Source organism: Trypanosoma melophagium, assembly GCF_022059095.1.
Source record: "Trypanosoma melophagium isolate St. Kilda chromosome Unknown ctg38segment0, whole genome shotgun sequence".
NCBI classification, from domain to species: domain Eukaryota; phylum Euglenozoa; class Kinetoplastea; order Trypanosomatida; family Trypanosomatidae; genus Trypanosoma; species Trypanosoma melophagium.
In genome coordinates, this window is record NW_027125175.1 from 25,760 (window position 1) to 41,814 (window position 16,055).

The following is a 16,055-nucleotide window of genomic DNA, read 5'->3' on the forward strand; positions in this document are numbered from 1 at the left end:
ATCTCCCCATATATCTATATATATATATATATATATATATTTATTTATTTATTTATTTATTTATTTATTTATATTTATTTTCTATATATATGGTATTGGAAAACTACCTCTCTTTACATATGTACAGAGACATAAATACCCGTGCATAAATGAGTTTGTATGCATTTATAGTGGGGGTTTCTCTATTCGTGGATTCTTTTCCTTTTCTCCTTCTTTTTTTTGTATTTGATGCTCTTTTTCTTATCTTCTTTTCTTTGTTTTTTTGCTTATGTCTTTTTTCCCCCTTCTTTCCAACTCTTCTTTTTTTTTCCATCATTATTATTTATTATTTTTTAATTTAAATTTCTTCTTTACTACTTAGAGTGGAATCAGTCAAATATCTTTTTATTTTCCTAATTGTCCCCTCCCGCGTGGTGAAACTTCACGTGAAGAGCACATAGAGAGAATCCCCCGCCAAGCGAAACATAAAGGAAAGGCACGATAAGGGAATAACAACTAGAAGAAGAAAACAGTAAAAAGGTGTAACTCCAGTAACCAAAGAAAAGCAACAAAAAAGAGACAAAGAAAAAGAAAAGAAAAAGGAAAGTTTATCCTCCAAAGAAAAAGGGAAAAAAAAGAAAAGGGGAAAAAGAAGGCAAGTAACTAAAAAGTACAAAAAGAAAAAAGAAATGGATCCACCAAATGTCCCCTCGTCCCCGCAGGCACCGCCTGATCTCTCCCCAATGAGCGTCAGTCCTTCTTTCCATGCCGATAATGTCATTACACTTGAAATGGCACAAGCCGTCACTATTAACCGCGAGAAATTATCGGAGTGGCACCACAAAATACGTTCACGTCTCTTTCCACTCGTCTCCGGTTTCTTTGTGCGTTGTCGTGTCGAGGATTCCACAGATGGACGGGCACTGTATAAGGTTGGTCGTATTAAGACATTAAAGCCCGATTGGTCTGTGGAACTCGATCTGATTACAACGGATGAAATATTATCTGGTCGAAGTAACACCAATTATGATTGTATCAGTAACGCCAAACTGACAGCCGCAGAGTTTAATACGTTTATCTCAAAGGTGCCACCAGAGTTACTCTCAAATGTATCTAATACGGTGTATAAAATGGAGGAAAGACTGCGATTGATGGAAACCGTTATTTTGGCAGAACCTGCATTTCATGGTAAACGACGTGATGATAAGCGTGGACATGAAAGTCAACAAAATTCTTCTGCAGGAAATGTTCCAGAAAAGTATGTCTTTTCCCAAAATGTGCTTCTTTGCGAAGATGACTTTGTGAATCTCCCACAAACAGTAACGATTGTGGATTTACTGCAAAATGCTGTGGGACAGAAAGGTGTGGCAGAACCCGATACACCACGTGCTGGAATGGCACCAGGAATGGGAACAAAACCCAGAGCCTTTGATGAGGCCGTTGCCAGTCACAGTACGATGTTGCAATTGCAAGATATGCGAAATTATATGAATTCTCCAACACAGCCACCAGTGGATGCGGCTCGTCTTATTGAGACAATAAGACGTGCTGCAAATCCACAGCATAATGGATTTAATTATGAAAATCTTCCAGAGTTTTGTAAACTTGTTATATCTGTATGTAATCAATGTCGTGAGGTGGTCGCTAAGGAGCCACTTTTTGTACGACTAAAATCTCCTATTACAGTTTTTGGAGATATTCATGGTAACTTTGCAGATATGGCTTACTTTTTGGAAAAAGTGGTGGCTTTTGATGACATTATGCTAAAATATACCACCACACATCTTTTATTTCTCGGTGATTATGTGGATCGTGGGGCGTTCTCGTTAGAATGCGTAATGTACTTATTTGCGTTAAAAGTCATCAATCCCTCCAAGGTGACGCTCTTGCGTGGTAATCATGAATCTCCAGAGGTAAATGGAGACATGGATGTTTACGGTTACAGTTCTTTTAAGTATCAGTGTCTGGATAAGTTTGGCCGTGATCGTGGAATTGATGTCTGGGTGGCGGTAAATGAGGTATTTCAGTTTCTTCCTGTAATTGCAGATATTGATAAAAAGATCTTCTGCGTCCACGGCGGTCTTCCACAGTACTCGGGCGGTGAAGATAAGCGGCTGGAGATCCTCTCCGATCCCTCATTTCCCCGCATCCCCGTAGTGCAGTGCACGGATCCCACCAATGTAGCCCAACGCATGATGGTGAATGACTTGCTTTGGTCAGATCCCGCACCGCCCAATCATCAACTGGATAAATACGGCTTTGGGCCAAATCCACGTGGTCCGGATATTAAAACATTCGGCTCACGGGCAGTGGATATGTTCTGTGAACGATATAACTATCAATACATCTTCCGCGCCCATCAGGAAAAGGCAGATGGACTCCGTCTCTCTGATAACGCCCGTGTGGTGACAATCTTTTCCACATCGGACTACGCCGGTCATCAAAACGGCGCCGGCTGCATCTTAGTAGCCAATGGCAAGATACGCATGGCTATTAAGAAACCACAACGGCAGGAAACAAAGGAAGTAAAGGGACCAGTATCACCACGTACGTTTGGAAAGAGTGTGCCCGGCTTTGTGCCAAGACTGAAACGTATGTGAAGCTAAAACAAAAAAAGAAAAAAAAAACGATGATGGCGGAAGTGATGGAGGTTTTTTAAGAAAGAAAAAAAAGTACCGCGTTTATGCGGGGAATGTGATGATGTACGCTAGCGTGGACAACGATATTTACACACCACGACACATGGAATCTCAGACACACAAACTCAAACATATATATATATATATACAAACCAGTAATATATGGTTAACAAAAAAAAAAAGAAAAATATACATAAACAAGACATGGGAAACAGAAATACTTTTATTTCCCCCACTCTTTATTTCGTTTATCTCTCTCATATATATATATATATATATTGGAGGCGTGTGCTCTTTGTTTGTGTTTTCCTGGTCCAATATTTGTTATTTGCACCATTTTACACGAAAGGATAGCAAGTAGGAGAGAATAATTTCGAGAGCTGTTTGATCTTCAGGGTAATGTGAAAATGATTTGCTTCTCTTGTTTCTCTGCACGGTTTTTCTGTTTTGCTTCGTCATATGTGTTTGTTGAGCAATTGCGTTGTGGACATGCATGAACGAGAAAAGAAAGGAAATTTGTGTCTTTGCGTGTTTGTTTAAGAAAAAAAAAGAAATGTCGAGTAAGCAAGAAAGAAAGGAAAAAAAGTAAAAAAAAAGAAATGATCTATGCAAGAAAATCAATGAGAAGGGATTTAAAAAAAAAAGAGAAACAAGAAGTGGTGGATCGTTCTTCCACAAATAGGAAGGGAATGTACACCTATATTTATGGGTATACATGTATATATATATATATATGAAATAGTTTGTCTGTGTGGTATGTATGTGGATGTGTGTGCGTGTGTGCGTTTTTTCGTATTTCGGTGCACTGTCGTTTTTTTTTTCTCCTTGCCTCACAAGAATCTCTCTTTTGCTCTTTATTCTTTTTTTTTCTTTGTGCAGTTATTCAGCAACGGTTGTTGTTGTTTTTTTTTTTTCGAATGTTTTTCTGATTGTGTGAATGAGATGTATTAGTGCTTGGTCGTGTGTGCCTGTAGTAGTGGGAGAAACATGGAAGAAGAAGAAAGAAAAAAGGCAAAAAGAAGGAAATTAAAGTAAAGAAGAGAAAAAAAAAGGAAAAAGAGAAGAAGAATTTTTTTAAAAAAGTAAAAAACAAAAAAAAAGCAAAAAAACAGGAATCTTCTCGTTTTCCTTTTTTATTTACGTTGTGCGTGATGTGGTGGCGTTTATAGGGGAGTTACGGCGATGTGGTGCTGTTACTTTTTTTATTTATTTTCTTTTCCTTTTATTTTTCTCATTTGCCTGTATAATCTCTTTTTTCTCGTGCTCTCTATTATATATATATATATATATATATATATGTATATATATATTTGGCTCCATTCTTTTTTTTATTTTCCTTTTTTCCCTTCTTTGGAAGAATAATATCATCCATAACATAAATAATACATAAACATGGTCTTGCGTAAACTGCTTCTACACCCATCTCTTTCTTTTTTTTTTCTTCTTTCTTCTTTTTTTGTCGTTTTAGTAGTTCACATTATTACGTTTAATCCTTTTTCTTTTCTTTTTTCTTGTTTTCCACTATATATATATATATATATATATATATATATATATATATATATATATATATTATATTTATCAGTGTTTTCTGTTTATTCTCTTCTCGTTTAACGATGGCGTTGCGTCTCTCGTCCTCTACGTGGGCCCGTGCACTCGTATTAACTCCATTTTGTCATCAACCCGTCGTTATCCCGCAGATTACTCCATTGCCGCATATCATGCAGGAAGTTCTCCCAAATAATAATGTTGATAATGATAATAATAATAATAATAATAATAATAATAATAATAATAATAATAATAATAATAATAATAATAATATTAATAACAGCATGAGTAGTGCTAGAGATAGTGGTGGTGGTAGCCGCAGTCGACGGGAGGAAGTAGCGGCATTACTGGAACAACTTCCCGCACACTGTGATCGGGCAAAACAGGAAATGCTCTCTGCTCGTCGTGCTAGTATGTACTACAGAAATCGCTACGGAAGAGGTCTTGAAACTCAACGGAAACAAAAACGAAAAGTACAAAATATGGCATCAGATGATGAGGTGCAACAGTGGGCTCGTAGTAAGTGTATGGTTGTGCGAAATCCTTTAGTGCCGCATTGAGTTGAGTTTTGTTTGTATTTGTGTGTTTTGTTGGAATGCTATTGGTTTCCAAGTTATTTGAACCAACTCTCATTTTCTTTCTTTCTTTCTTCCCCTCTTTTTTTACGGATTTTATTCCTCTAAATCTCTCTCTCCATATATATATATATATATATATATACTTTTTTCTCCTCTATTCTTTTCTTTATTTCTCTTTCTATTTCTATTGAGATGTAATGTTTTCCCGCCGGTTTTCTGCGTTGCGGTTGGCCCCCAAACTCACTCTTATCACACGCGACTCCACTGCAGAAGCGCAACAAACAGAACTGCAAGAAGCTGTACGACGTCATAATTCCATCGTAAAAGAAAACACCACGCAACGCCATTTAAATATACACAACACATACGATGAGACAGCCGCAGTATTCTATCCAGCTTTGCAGTTAATGACACTCCCGCCCACTAGTGGTGTACATCGTAGTTCTATTCGTCAAGCACTCGCTGCAGATATAAAAAATGATTTTCTTCATTGTGTGGTAAACACATGGAAAACAGCCGCCGTACGACAGGCGGTTATAGTTGGTTGTCGATCTCTCGCTTATCTAAAACGACAATTAGAGACGGATCAAACGTTTAGTTTACTCGTCATTGATCACACTTTATCGGCATTACTAGAGGCTGCCATCACACTAGTGCCATTATACGGTACACGTGTGCAATTTATTCGCAGTGATGCGTTATTTCTATTACATAAATTATTACCTCCAACCATTGCGGATGTGTGTATTGCACCAATGCCAGTGCCTTTCTGGTCAGAAAGCGGTAGTTACAGACGTCTTGTCACTCGTGATTTTCTCTGCGTGGTGCATCAATTATTAAAAGTACGTGAAGATCCAACAGACGCGCGTGGGTTCGTGACTTTCACGGATGTCGTTCCTCTCGCAGAGTTTATGATGGAACAATTGGAGGAAAGTCGTTTAATTGTGCCGTGGACGCGAAAGAACCCTGCAGAAACATATGGGCGATGGCTGCCATTGCAAACAACAAAAAAAACAAATAGTCGTGAGTTTGAGCAGCAGCGATTGGGTGAAACGGTTGCTTTTGCGGCTTCAAAGAATGGACCAACATCTGCGCAGGCCGTTGTTCATATACAGTCGTTAGATTACAAACGGCGGTATTACCGAGAACTTGCTCCACCTACAGAGTGAGCCGTTTGGTGGTTTTTATTATTTCTATTATCATTGTTACTATTACCATTCTGTGTATGGTAACAACCCTGATGGTGTTGTTCCTTTGTTTCTTTGTTGGGTTTGTGGGGGTGTTTGTGGTGTTGGTGTTGGGAGATTATATGAATACATTGTGGCAAAGGTGGATCTTAACAAGCAGAAACCATTGAAGAAAGAAAGGAAAAGAAAGGGAAAAATGAGTGAAGGAAAGAAAGAAAGAAAGAAAGAATTGAGAGAAGAGTCTCTGTTACATGAGAGCTGTTGCACTTGTTCACACACATACACACATATACATGCATATATACGATATTTAGATCCAGTACACATTTGTAATATATTACTAAAGTAAAGTAATATGGGTATCGGTTCATTACCAAATATCCCCGTTGAGTTCTTTTTTTTTTCTCTCTCTCTCTCCTTATATATATATATATATATATATATATATATATATATATGAAGGCGGGAACTCCATGTACCGTAAGAATGTCTGTGTTGTGATCTTCAACGAGGATCTACACTTTCTCGGTTGTCAACGAATACATCAGACGGAGTATCAATTCGTGCAGGGCGGCGTAGAAAGCGAAGAAGACGGGCACGACGTCCTCCGCGCGGCGTATCGCGAAGTGCGCGAAGAAATTGGGCTCGACCCGCAGGCATTATGTTTCGTCGCGGAGATTCCACCCCCCAATAACGATCCACACGCCTTTCGCTATACACTCCGCCCAGGTGCGAATCTCCGCCGGTTTGGTTATATTGGACAAGAACAGCGATTGCTGCTCTTCTTCACACCGGCGCAGAATATAAATAAAATGTGTCTTATTCCCCCGCCAGACTCCGGTGCGCTGCAGGAGTTTACGCATGTGGCGTGGATGACAATAGACGATATTCTGAAATGCTGCCCAGCGGAGAAGCGACACATTTTTCACGCCGTCGCTACACTCGCCCCACCATTGGCAAGGGCATTTCTGCAGAAGAGAGCCTCAACACTGTGAATGAAGGTGTAGTATATATATATATATATATATGTCTGTGTGAGAAGGAACTGTTGGGGAAAAATAGAATAAAAAAGAAAAAGAGAAAAGAAAAAAATAGAAATACAAAGTGAAAGAAAGAAAAAAAAGGGATGGGGGAAGTGTAAAAAAAAAAGGAGGAAAACAAAAAGGACCAGTATAGATCAAGAAGAGAAGGGTGATCTAAAGAAGAGCAGAAGGGAAGAAAAAACAGATGATTTTCTTTTGTTTTTGGTTTCTTTTCGTCGTCTTTACCCCTTGTTTTTCTCTCTCACCATATATATATGTTATCATTCTTTCTTTGCTCTTTGACGGTACTTTCTTTGTCGTTGTTAATATTGTTGCATCGTGATTTTTTTTTTTCTGTTGCTATTTCTATTATCATAAAAGGATATATATATATCGAGTTTACTATTTGAAAATGGAGACTATATAAAAAAAAACGAAACAAAATAAAAATAAGAAGAAAGCAAAGCTTCTCTGCCTTTCTTCTTCCTCCTCCTCTCACTTATGATTCTTCTTTTTTTACTATTATTTTCATTGTTTCTTTTTTATTTTATTTTTTCTTTGCGCACACACACACACACTGAAACTAGTGGAGGTGTTGGTGAATGGAGTCGGCGAGGGAATCACTCCTCCTAACTGGGACAAAACGGCTCCTCACAGCTCTTAACGATGAGAACAGAGAATTAAAGGCGGAGAACACACGACTGGTCTCACAATGCAGTTCAGCCACCGAACGTGTCATGCGAGTCACACAAGAAAAAGAGTCTCAGGAAAAAGATTTGAAACAAATAAACTTCAATCTTATGCAGCAACTTCGGGTAAAATTCGGCACACTAAAAGAAAAGGAACAGCATGTGTTTCAACTGCAGGAACGCATTACAGTACTGGAGTCACAATTGCAGGAGTTACGTCTTTTGCTGCAGTCCACCACGAAGGAAAGTGATATTAGGCGAGAACAGGCAACGGCATTAGAGGGACGATTGCAACATCAAACCGAACGACTCTCTCGTGCAGAAGCCGTAGCGGGTAGATACGCAGAGGATCCCAATAACACAATGAGTGGTTATCGTGAGACAACGGCAAAGATGCAGCGTGAGAATATGGAACGGGTGAAACAACTGGAAGAGGAACTAAAGGCGAGTCGAAATAGAGAAGTGAGTTTAGAACGTATGGTGGCGGAACTTCGCTATGAACTCACGCGGGCAAAGGAGGCCCTACGACAGCAGCGTTACACAGAGACCCGAAACAGTAACAACGGTAATAATAATAATAATAATAATAATAATAATATTGAAGGACGACGACGTGCGCTCTCTGCCAATTCTGAGGCTCTCTACGCCCATGAGCAAATCTTAACATCCTGTTCCTCCTCTTATCAACAATTGCGAGAACTGCAGCATAAACTCCGAGGTGTGGAATCACTCTTGTCGGAGAATACAATCTACATGGAACAGACATTACCGGCACGAGAAGCAAAATTGCGGGAGGAAGTGGAACGATTTACCCACACAGATGAGGCACTCGTGACGTTTCTCTGTCACGGTATTACAGAGAAGGAGCAGCAACTTCGAACAACGCGGGAGAAACTTGCCAACACGCAAAAACATCTCGAAGAAGTGGAAGTCGTGCATGTGGAGCAATTAGAAGCGGCACGAAGTGAACATAAAGAGGCGTGTGCGAATTTGCATGAACAGATATCTGAATTACAGCAACAGTTGCAGTTGCGTGATTACACCGAGAAGAAACTTCGCATTGAATTAAACAACTGTCAACGTTCCCTAAACGCGGAACGGGAGCAAAGTGAGGCGATGAGACGTTCCTATGAACGGGATTTGGAACACTTAGATGGACAATTGCAGGAATTTACGACCGTTGTCTCACAGGCTTTACACAAGTTAGAACCATCTGTTGTTATGGCCCACTCTGAACATCGACAGAATAGTAGTAAAACGCCTCTCTTTTCGTTTTCATTAAACTCCGTAACCGCAAAACCAACAAAAACATCTTTGGGGTCAGTAGCAGCGGGAGGAAGTACTGAAGATAGTAGTGGCGGTGGTGGTTTTATGACACTCTCAGATTCAACGGAATTAGTGCGTGAAGGGAGTGCGTCACCGTCGGTGGTGCGTATAGAACCTTCACCTATGGCACCTTAACCAATGCATAGAGTTTATTCAATGTTTGAAATGTTTTTCTTTTTTTTTAAGAAAGAAAGAAAAATCTTTCTTTTGTTTGCTTTTTCTTCTTGTTTTTGTTATTGTTTATTGCTTGTTTGTGACTATGTGTATTGGTTTGGTTTCTCCATACTTTTCATTTATTTTATTTATTGATGTAGATGTTTTGAAATTGCGTTTCTTTTTTCTTTTCTTTTTTCTCCCGGATTCGTTGTAAATCGGGCAGAATGGCATTTCTCCTGTTATGAGGTTGCGTGTATTCTCCATGATGATGATGATGATTATTATTATTATTATTATTATTATTATTATTATTATTATTATTATTATTAACGTCACCATTAATGTATACAGGAATAAACAACTAATATATATAACTGAAATATGAGACGATTGTGTTTTTTTTTCTTTTTTTTTTTTACTTCTTCGCTACTCTCTACATGATCTCATCTAAACACGTTTCCTTTCCTTTCCTTTTCTTATTGTTTTATCAATGTTATATATATATATATATATATGCTACTACTACTACTACCACACAATTTCGTGAGGGTTGGTGCTAGATGGTGTCTCTACGTTATGCGCAACAGCAACAAGAGGCAGATGCACGTCGCGCCCGCTATGAAGAATCACGCCGAATGGCTAATGAGATGTGTGTTCGCCGTGCCCGCATGTACGCCGCACAAAAGGCCCAACAACAACAAAAAGTCCGCAGTGATGTAAAGAAACAATGGGAGTGTGAAGTCCAACAACAGGCCGCCCTCATTGATCGCCTCTTGTACGATTGTCAGGCGAAGCAGGGTGAGGGAATGTATAGAGCGGCGGAGTTAAAACAACAACAGCGACAAATCGCCCAGGATGAATTAAACGCATGGGTCGCAGAGAATCAATTACAGGAAGAACGGCATCGTCTCGCGAGAGCAGAAGAACGCATCACACGTGCTCTTCAACAGGAACCACGGCGAAGTATCATAGAGCGCAAGAAGGCCGTTCGACTCGCAGAGGATAAACGCAGTAAAAGTATAGCCGCCCAACCACAACAGCATCTACCATCTTTTGCTACAATAACAACAAAAATAAAAACAAAAACGTTATCTCCACTCGCAGGGGCATTATCACATACCGCCATCACACACGGATCTAACACCAAAACAAATATGCCTTCTTCTACTATTAATACTCCTACTGCTCCTGTGGTGATTGTGAATTCTAATCCTCGCAGTCCTCTACAGGGCAATGATATCAATATTAATAATATTAATACTAATAATACTACTTGTGCTGTTGTGGCTGCTGCTCAATACAGCAAAGAACGACAAGAAGCACTCGCAGAGGCGCAGGCAACAGTGGAAGAAGCCCGTCGCAGTGCAGGCGAACGGGCAGCCGCTGTTTTATTACAACGTGAAGCATCTGAACGCGAAGCACGTGAGGCGGCGAGACGACGGGCGGCAAATGTAGAAGCATTACAATTACAACAATTACAATTACAACAACGCATGAGTACAGGAGATCCAGTAGTAGAGCGAATAATGGTGCCGTGTTTAGGAGAACAGGAGACACGTCGGGCGGTTGCATTAAAGAAGGAAGTAGAGGCAGAGTTTGAATCCATGTTTCTGCGCGATACACTAATGTCTGTAGAAGGATCAGCTACAGGAACAGCAGAGACTAATAATAATAAGAGAAAGAATTATAGTGAAAAAGAGAAGAATGATGTGGATGTGGATAACTTGTTATTGCCATTTCCACTGGTGACTGTGTCATCGCTGCTACCAAGGGAAGGAGAAGTAATGCTGCATTTGTCCTCAAGGCCGTTGGATGTACGTCCCATGGAGGATAGAGATTATAATGATGGGCCTGAAAATGATGATGATGTGGATTGTGATTATGATACCGCTGTGCTTGATGAAAATAATAATAATAATAATAATAATAATAATAATAATAATAATAATAATAATAATAATCACGATAATAATAATAATAATAATAATAATAATAATAATAATAATAATAATAATAATAATAATAATAATAATCACGATAATAATAATAATAATAATAATAATAATAATAATAATAATAATAATAATAATAATAATAATAATAATAATAATAATAATCACGATCATAATAGTGATGCGAATGAACAGGAGAAAGAAAAAGAAGAAGATGTGCATTCGGATGTGGGCAGTGATGATCTACCATGTGCAGTGTCTCTTGCACCAGAACCAACGCCAATGTCAGCTGTGATGATTGAAGAGAAGAAGACGCCTGAAAAGAAACAAAGCGAAAAACAAAAGGAGGATCAACAAACATCAATATCAACAACAACATTAACTTCATCATCATCTACATCACTTCCAACAACTTCTTCACCACAGCAGAGTCCCAGCAACAGCAGGAATGAGCAGGTGGAGTTAGATCATCATCATGAACAATTTCTCAGGAATCTCAAAGCCTTACAGGAAAAGCTTTCAATGGCAGCTGCCAACACAGGTGTAAATGAGACTGCTGAAAGTTCCACACTTCATGCTAATGTGAGCCTTAGTTCTATGAGCTCTGTTATTACACCTATGCGACTTCCAGGAAGGCAAGAAGAGACAACAGGGAGCTCTGAAATAGATACCAGTGCTCATAGCAGCAATAGTAGTAGTATTGGATCGTCGCTCTCATCAACGCCCTACCATCGATATCCTACGATGACAGCAGATCAGTTAAAGGCGGCTTTGCTACGTATGAAGATGCGTATGCGGTCAGTTTAGATAGAATAATGATAGAACATTACAAAAGAAAGGTGATGATTGGTATATATATATATATATATATATATATATATATATGTATATATTATTTATTTATTTTTATATAGATGCCAGGCATAATACTTCCCATTTCAGTGACATAGATGCACCAATATTTCTTTACTGGGCCCTTATTTGTATGGTGGTAGTTTTTTTTTTGTTTTAATATATATATATATATTCTGTGCTGTTTTTTTTTTTTTTCATTGTTTACGTTTCTTTTTTTTTTTTTTTTTTTGTGTGTGTGTGTTTATACAGGTGAAATTCTTTTTTCTCTCTCCCTCTCTCTCTCTATATATATGAAGGGCCTTTATCCACTATTGGTAGTCAAGGCGTTTTTTTAACTCTTTCTTTCTCTATGGTGCTTTCAGACAAAGTTTAGTCTCTTTCAAAAAAGAAACAAAAAAAGAAATTCCTTCTTCTTTCCCTTTCTTCTCTCTTTCCTTCTTTCTTTCTCATCTATAAACACGTATATATATATATATATATATATATATATATATATATATATATATATATACAACTACGCAAGAAACGAAAAAAAGAAAGAAACTGAAACGTTATATTATATTATATATATATGCGACGTCTTTCAGTACTCTCTCGCAACCTCTCTGCGGCTCGACGACTGCACCTCACTCCTCTCTGTTTGGGCAAAATTGTTCCATACCTCTTGGCGGATATCGGCGAGGGCATTCATGAAGTGGAGGTGGTTACTGTCTGCGTTTCCCGTGGAGACAAAATTGAAGAGTTTGAGAAGATTTGTGAAGTGCAGAGTGATAAGGCAACAGTGGATATTACGTCAAGATATACGGGTGTTATTTCCGCCGTACACGTGACGGCTGGGGATATGGCAATCGTTGGTAAACCTCTTGTCGATGTTGAGTTAAACGAACCGGCGGCAGATGAGGAGAATAATGCACTTCCAAAGAGTAATAATAATAATAATAATAATAATAATAATAATAAAGAAAAGGACACTATGGAGAAGGAGGAGACGAAAATTACTGGAGATGTACAAAAGAATGGAAATACCCAAGCATCATTAAATCCAACAGCAACAGAAACAAAAGCAGGAGAAACAACAGAAACAGCAGCAGGTAAAAAAGTATTGGCTACACCTGCAACACGGGGATTTGCTCGTGATTGTGGTGTGGATCTTTCACAGATAACCGGCACGGGTCCGAATGGACGTATTCTGAAAGAAGATATCAACAGATTTAACACAGGTAAGGGTGGAATGAATGAGGATATGATAGTACCATTAACAGGTATTCGTCGTGTTATGGTAACTACAATGACAGAAGCGAGAGCTATTCCGTGTTATACGGCATGTGATGAGATGGAGTTAACGGCTCTCTTGACATTTCGTCAAATGCTTAAAGATGCTCTTGCATTGAGAAAAAGTAACGATGAGAATAAGGGTCGTGATGATGCTGCTGCTAATGGAGGTAGTAATAATAATAATAATAATAATAATAATAATAGTAATAAAACAGCTGGTGATAAAGGTCCAAATACTATAAAGCTTTCACTTATGCCGTTCTTTCTTAAGGCAGCATCCATGGCACTTCTGCAGTATCCAGAACTCAACGCACACATCAGCCCAGATTGTATAAACCTTATTGTTAAAAAATCCCATAATATCAGTTTCGCCATGGATTCACCAAAAGGTTTAATCGTTCCTGTGGTGCGTAATGTTCAACAGAAAAGTCTTTTTGAACTCGCATTAGAAATAGATGAGTTAATCGCACTTGGCCGCAGGAATGCCATTCCACCAGATTCCATGCGTGGTGGTACCTTTACAATAAGTAATATTGGCTCCATTGGGGCTACATATGCCACTCCAGTGATTCTCCCTCCACAGGTCGTCATTGGTGCGATTGGACGACTTCAAGTACTTCCTCGTTTTGATGCCAATGGCGATATAATGAGGGCAAACATTGCACACATCTCGTGGACGGCAGATCATCGGGTTATTGATGGGGCCACTTTGGTGCGATTCAGTAATGTGTTTAAAAGCTTACTGGAGTCACCAGGGTTGATGTTAAGTGAAACCGCAAAATAAGAGAGGGCTTTTTTTGTTATGATTTCGCATTAATATCAGGGTTATTCTTCTTTTTTTTCCCAATGGTTGTTATTGTTCTCTGTTTATGTGCATTTTCTTTTTTACTGCTGCAGTGTCTACTTTTTTTTCCTCTTTTTTGAATTGTTCGTATCCACACAAGCACAATCAACCACACGAAAACGCAGAAACGAAACCTGCCATCTTTTTTTCTTTTGAGTGATTGGGTGTCTGTATATATGTATATATATATATATATATATATATATATATATATATATATATATATATATTAGGGGGTGTGTTTTTATTGTTTTTTTTTTTACATTTTAACAATTTGAAACGGTCATATTTCTCTTTTCTTTTCGCTTTGAATGAATTTCATACGTACGTTGTGTGTTTATTATTATTATTATTATTATTATTATTATTATTATTATTATTATTATTATTATTATTATTATTATTATTATTATTTGTATGGGCTATTTGATCTTTGCACTCCTATATATGATATATCTCCCATTTCTTTCTACTCAGAATGGGACTTTATTAAAGGGGATTCTTGTATCTCTATTACGGGATTATTATATTTGCTACTTGTTAGCACTTATACCTCTCTTTTTCTTTCTTTCTATTTCTCATTGTGTGTGTCTGTCTGATATATATACATATATATATATATATATATATATATATATATATATATATATATATTGATAGTGCCGATTGTTGTTCTTTTGTTCTTAATTTAAATAATATCGCTTAGTAGCGAAAAGGGGAGGGGGTTACGTAAAACAAAAAAAAAAGAATAATACAGAAGAAAACGAAAAAAAAGGAGAAATGTCAGAGAGTACTGATAACCCCTTTGTAATCAATCATGTGGATGAACCATTAGAGCCGTCCGCTGCGGTAGTGGAACAACAACAACATCATCATCAATCATACGATATGAGGGAAGATGTACATGATGCAATAGAGGGAAAAGATGATGTTGTGGGTCTTATTCCATTATGTGTGCGTCACGCTGATGGACCGCAGATGAACACCGCCGTATTTGGATACGATATTGCACAAATGCAGAAACGTCCATGGGAAGATCCCGCGGCGAATTTAAAAGATTACTTCAACTACGGCTTTAATGAGAACAGTTGGCGGCTTTACTGCGCTATGCAGGCAGAAGGCGAGGCATCCCTCCTAAGACGCGCGAATACATTTCTCGCCCAACTCAATAATGCCGCTATGAAAAGTGTTGGTGTTGGTATGGAAGATCCGATGAATACAGAAGGTGGGGGTGGTGGGGCATCGTATTATATGTTACCGCAGGGATCTTCTCATAATCCCTACGGCGGTGCTGCGCCACGTGATAATTTTCTCAAAACGCGAATGTGTCAAAGATTTGTGGATGGACGTTGTACGAAAGGCGATCACTGCAGTTACGCCCATGGACGTGGTGAACTGCGTGTGGGTGGGCCTTATCAACAACAACAACAAATGATGCCACAACATCCATCGGCGTATGTTCTTCCACCTGTGTGTGTAGAACAGGCGGTACTACCGCAAATGACGCCAACAACAACAACAGCGGCTGGTGGTGGTGGAATGCATGATCTAAATAGTGCAGGAACATACCGCATGATGCCAAAGCGTCAACGATCGCAAGATGGGGGAGAGGAACAGCAGACGTATGATGGATCGTACTAAAAAGCAGTTGTTCTCTAAAGACATGTGTGTGTTTATGAGAGAGAAAAAAGAAGAATGAGAAAAAAAGAGGAGGAGAGATGAGAGGGGATGCGTTGTTGAAAATATTGCTCTTTCAAATGGAACATATATATATATATATATATATATATATATATATATATGTGTGTGTGTGTGGCTTGTATTTATTTTTTTTTTATTCATATTGTTTGCTTTTGTTCTTATTGTTGTTAATGCTCTTTTCTCTTTTGTTTCATTTTTGTTTTTCTTCTTGTGAATATATTTTTCTATTTTTTTTTTAATGTGCTATGATTCTCGTGACGTATTTATCAGCTTTTGGGACTGAGTGTAAGTAACGGACGCA

General features: G+C 38.4%; 8 protein-coding genes across 8 annotated transcripts; all 8 read left to right on the forward strand.

The window, feature by feature from the left end:
- Window positions 1–668: 668 nt before the first annotated feature.
- On the forward strand, window positions 669–2,579 carry LSM04_004319 (Calcineurin-like phosphoesterase domain; the record flags this gene model as incomplete). Its single annotated transcript, XM_067335300.1, has 1 exon — window positions 669–2,579. One exon carries the CDS (start codon window positions 669–671, stop codon window positions 2,577–2,579), a length of 1,911 nt encoding a protein of 636 aa, XP_067188285.1.
- A 1,655-nt stretch (window positions 2,580–4,234) lies between these two features.
- Window positions 4,235–4,729, forward strand: LSM04_007107 (uncharacterized protein; the record flags this gene model as incomplete). The annotated part of the gene is made up of 1 exon (XM_067335414.1): window positions 4,235–4,729. The coding sequence occupies one exon, from the start codon at window positions 4,235–4,237 to the stop codon at window positions 4,727–4,729; it is 495 nt and encodes a 164-aa protein (XP_067188295.1).
- A 215-nt stretch (window positions 4,730–4,944) lies between these two features.
- Window positions 4,945–5,916, forward strand: LSM04_000280 (uncharacterized protein; the record flags this gene model as incomplete). The annotated part of the gene is made up of 1 exon (XM_067335527.1): window positions 4,945–5,916. One exon carries the CDS (start codon window positions 4,945–4,947, stop codon window positions 5,914–5,916), a length of 972 nt encoding a protein of 323 aa, XP_067188273.1.
- Window positions 5,917–6,407: 491 nt separating this feature from the next.
- Window positions 6,408–6,929, forward strand: LSM04_001557 (NUDIX hydrolase domain; the record flags this gene model as incomplete). Its single annotated transcript, XM_067335639.1, has 1 exon — window positions 6,408–6,929. One exon carries the CDS (start codon window positions 6,408–6,410, stop codon window positions 6,927–6,929), a length of 522 nt encoding a protein of 173 aa, XP_067188278.1.
- A 629-nt stretch (window positions 6,930–7,558) lies between these two features.
- Window positions 7,559–9,106, forward strand: LSM04_005545 (uncharacterized protein; the record flags this gene model as incomplete). The annotated part of the gene is made up of 1 exon (XM_067335751.1): window positions 7,559–9,106. The coding sequence occupies one exon, from the start codon at window positions 7,559–7,561 to the stop codon at window positions 9,104–9,106; it is 1,548 nt and encodes a 515-aa protein (XP_067188289.1).
- Window positions 9,107–9,687: 581 nt separating this feature from the next.
- On the forward strand, window positions 9,688–11,886 carry LSM04_009497 (uncharacterized protein; the record flags this gene model as incomplete). Its single annotated transcript, XM_067335864.1, has 1 exon — window positions 9,688–11,886. The coding sequence occupies one exon, from the start codon at window positions 9,688–9,690 to the stop codon at window positions 11,884–11,886; it is 2,199 nt and encodes a 732-aa protein (XP_067188302.1).
- Window positions 11,887–12,505: 619 nt separating this feature from the next.
- LSM04_000696 (Biotin/lipoyl attachment) lies at window positions 12,506–13,993 on the forward strand (the record flags this gene model as incomplete). Its single annotated transcript, XM_067335975.1, has 1 exon — window positions 12,506–13,993. The coding sequence occupies one exon, from the start codon at window positions 12,506–12,508 to the stop codon at window positions 13,991–13,993; it is 1,488 nt and encodes a 495-aa protein (XP_067188275.1).
- Window positions 13,994–14,833: 840 nt separating this feature from the next.
- Window positions 14,834–15,694, forward strand: LSM04_000372 (Pre-mRNA polyadenylation factor Fip1 domain; the record flags this gene model as incomplete). Its single annotated transcript, XM_067336088.1, has 1 exon — window positions 14,834–15,694. The coding sequence occupies one exon, from the start codon at window positions 14,834–14,836 to the stop codon at window positions 15,692–15,694; it is 861 nt and encodes a 286-aa protein (XP_067188274.1).
- Between the last annotated feature and the right edge of the window lie 361 nt (window positions 15,695–16,055).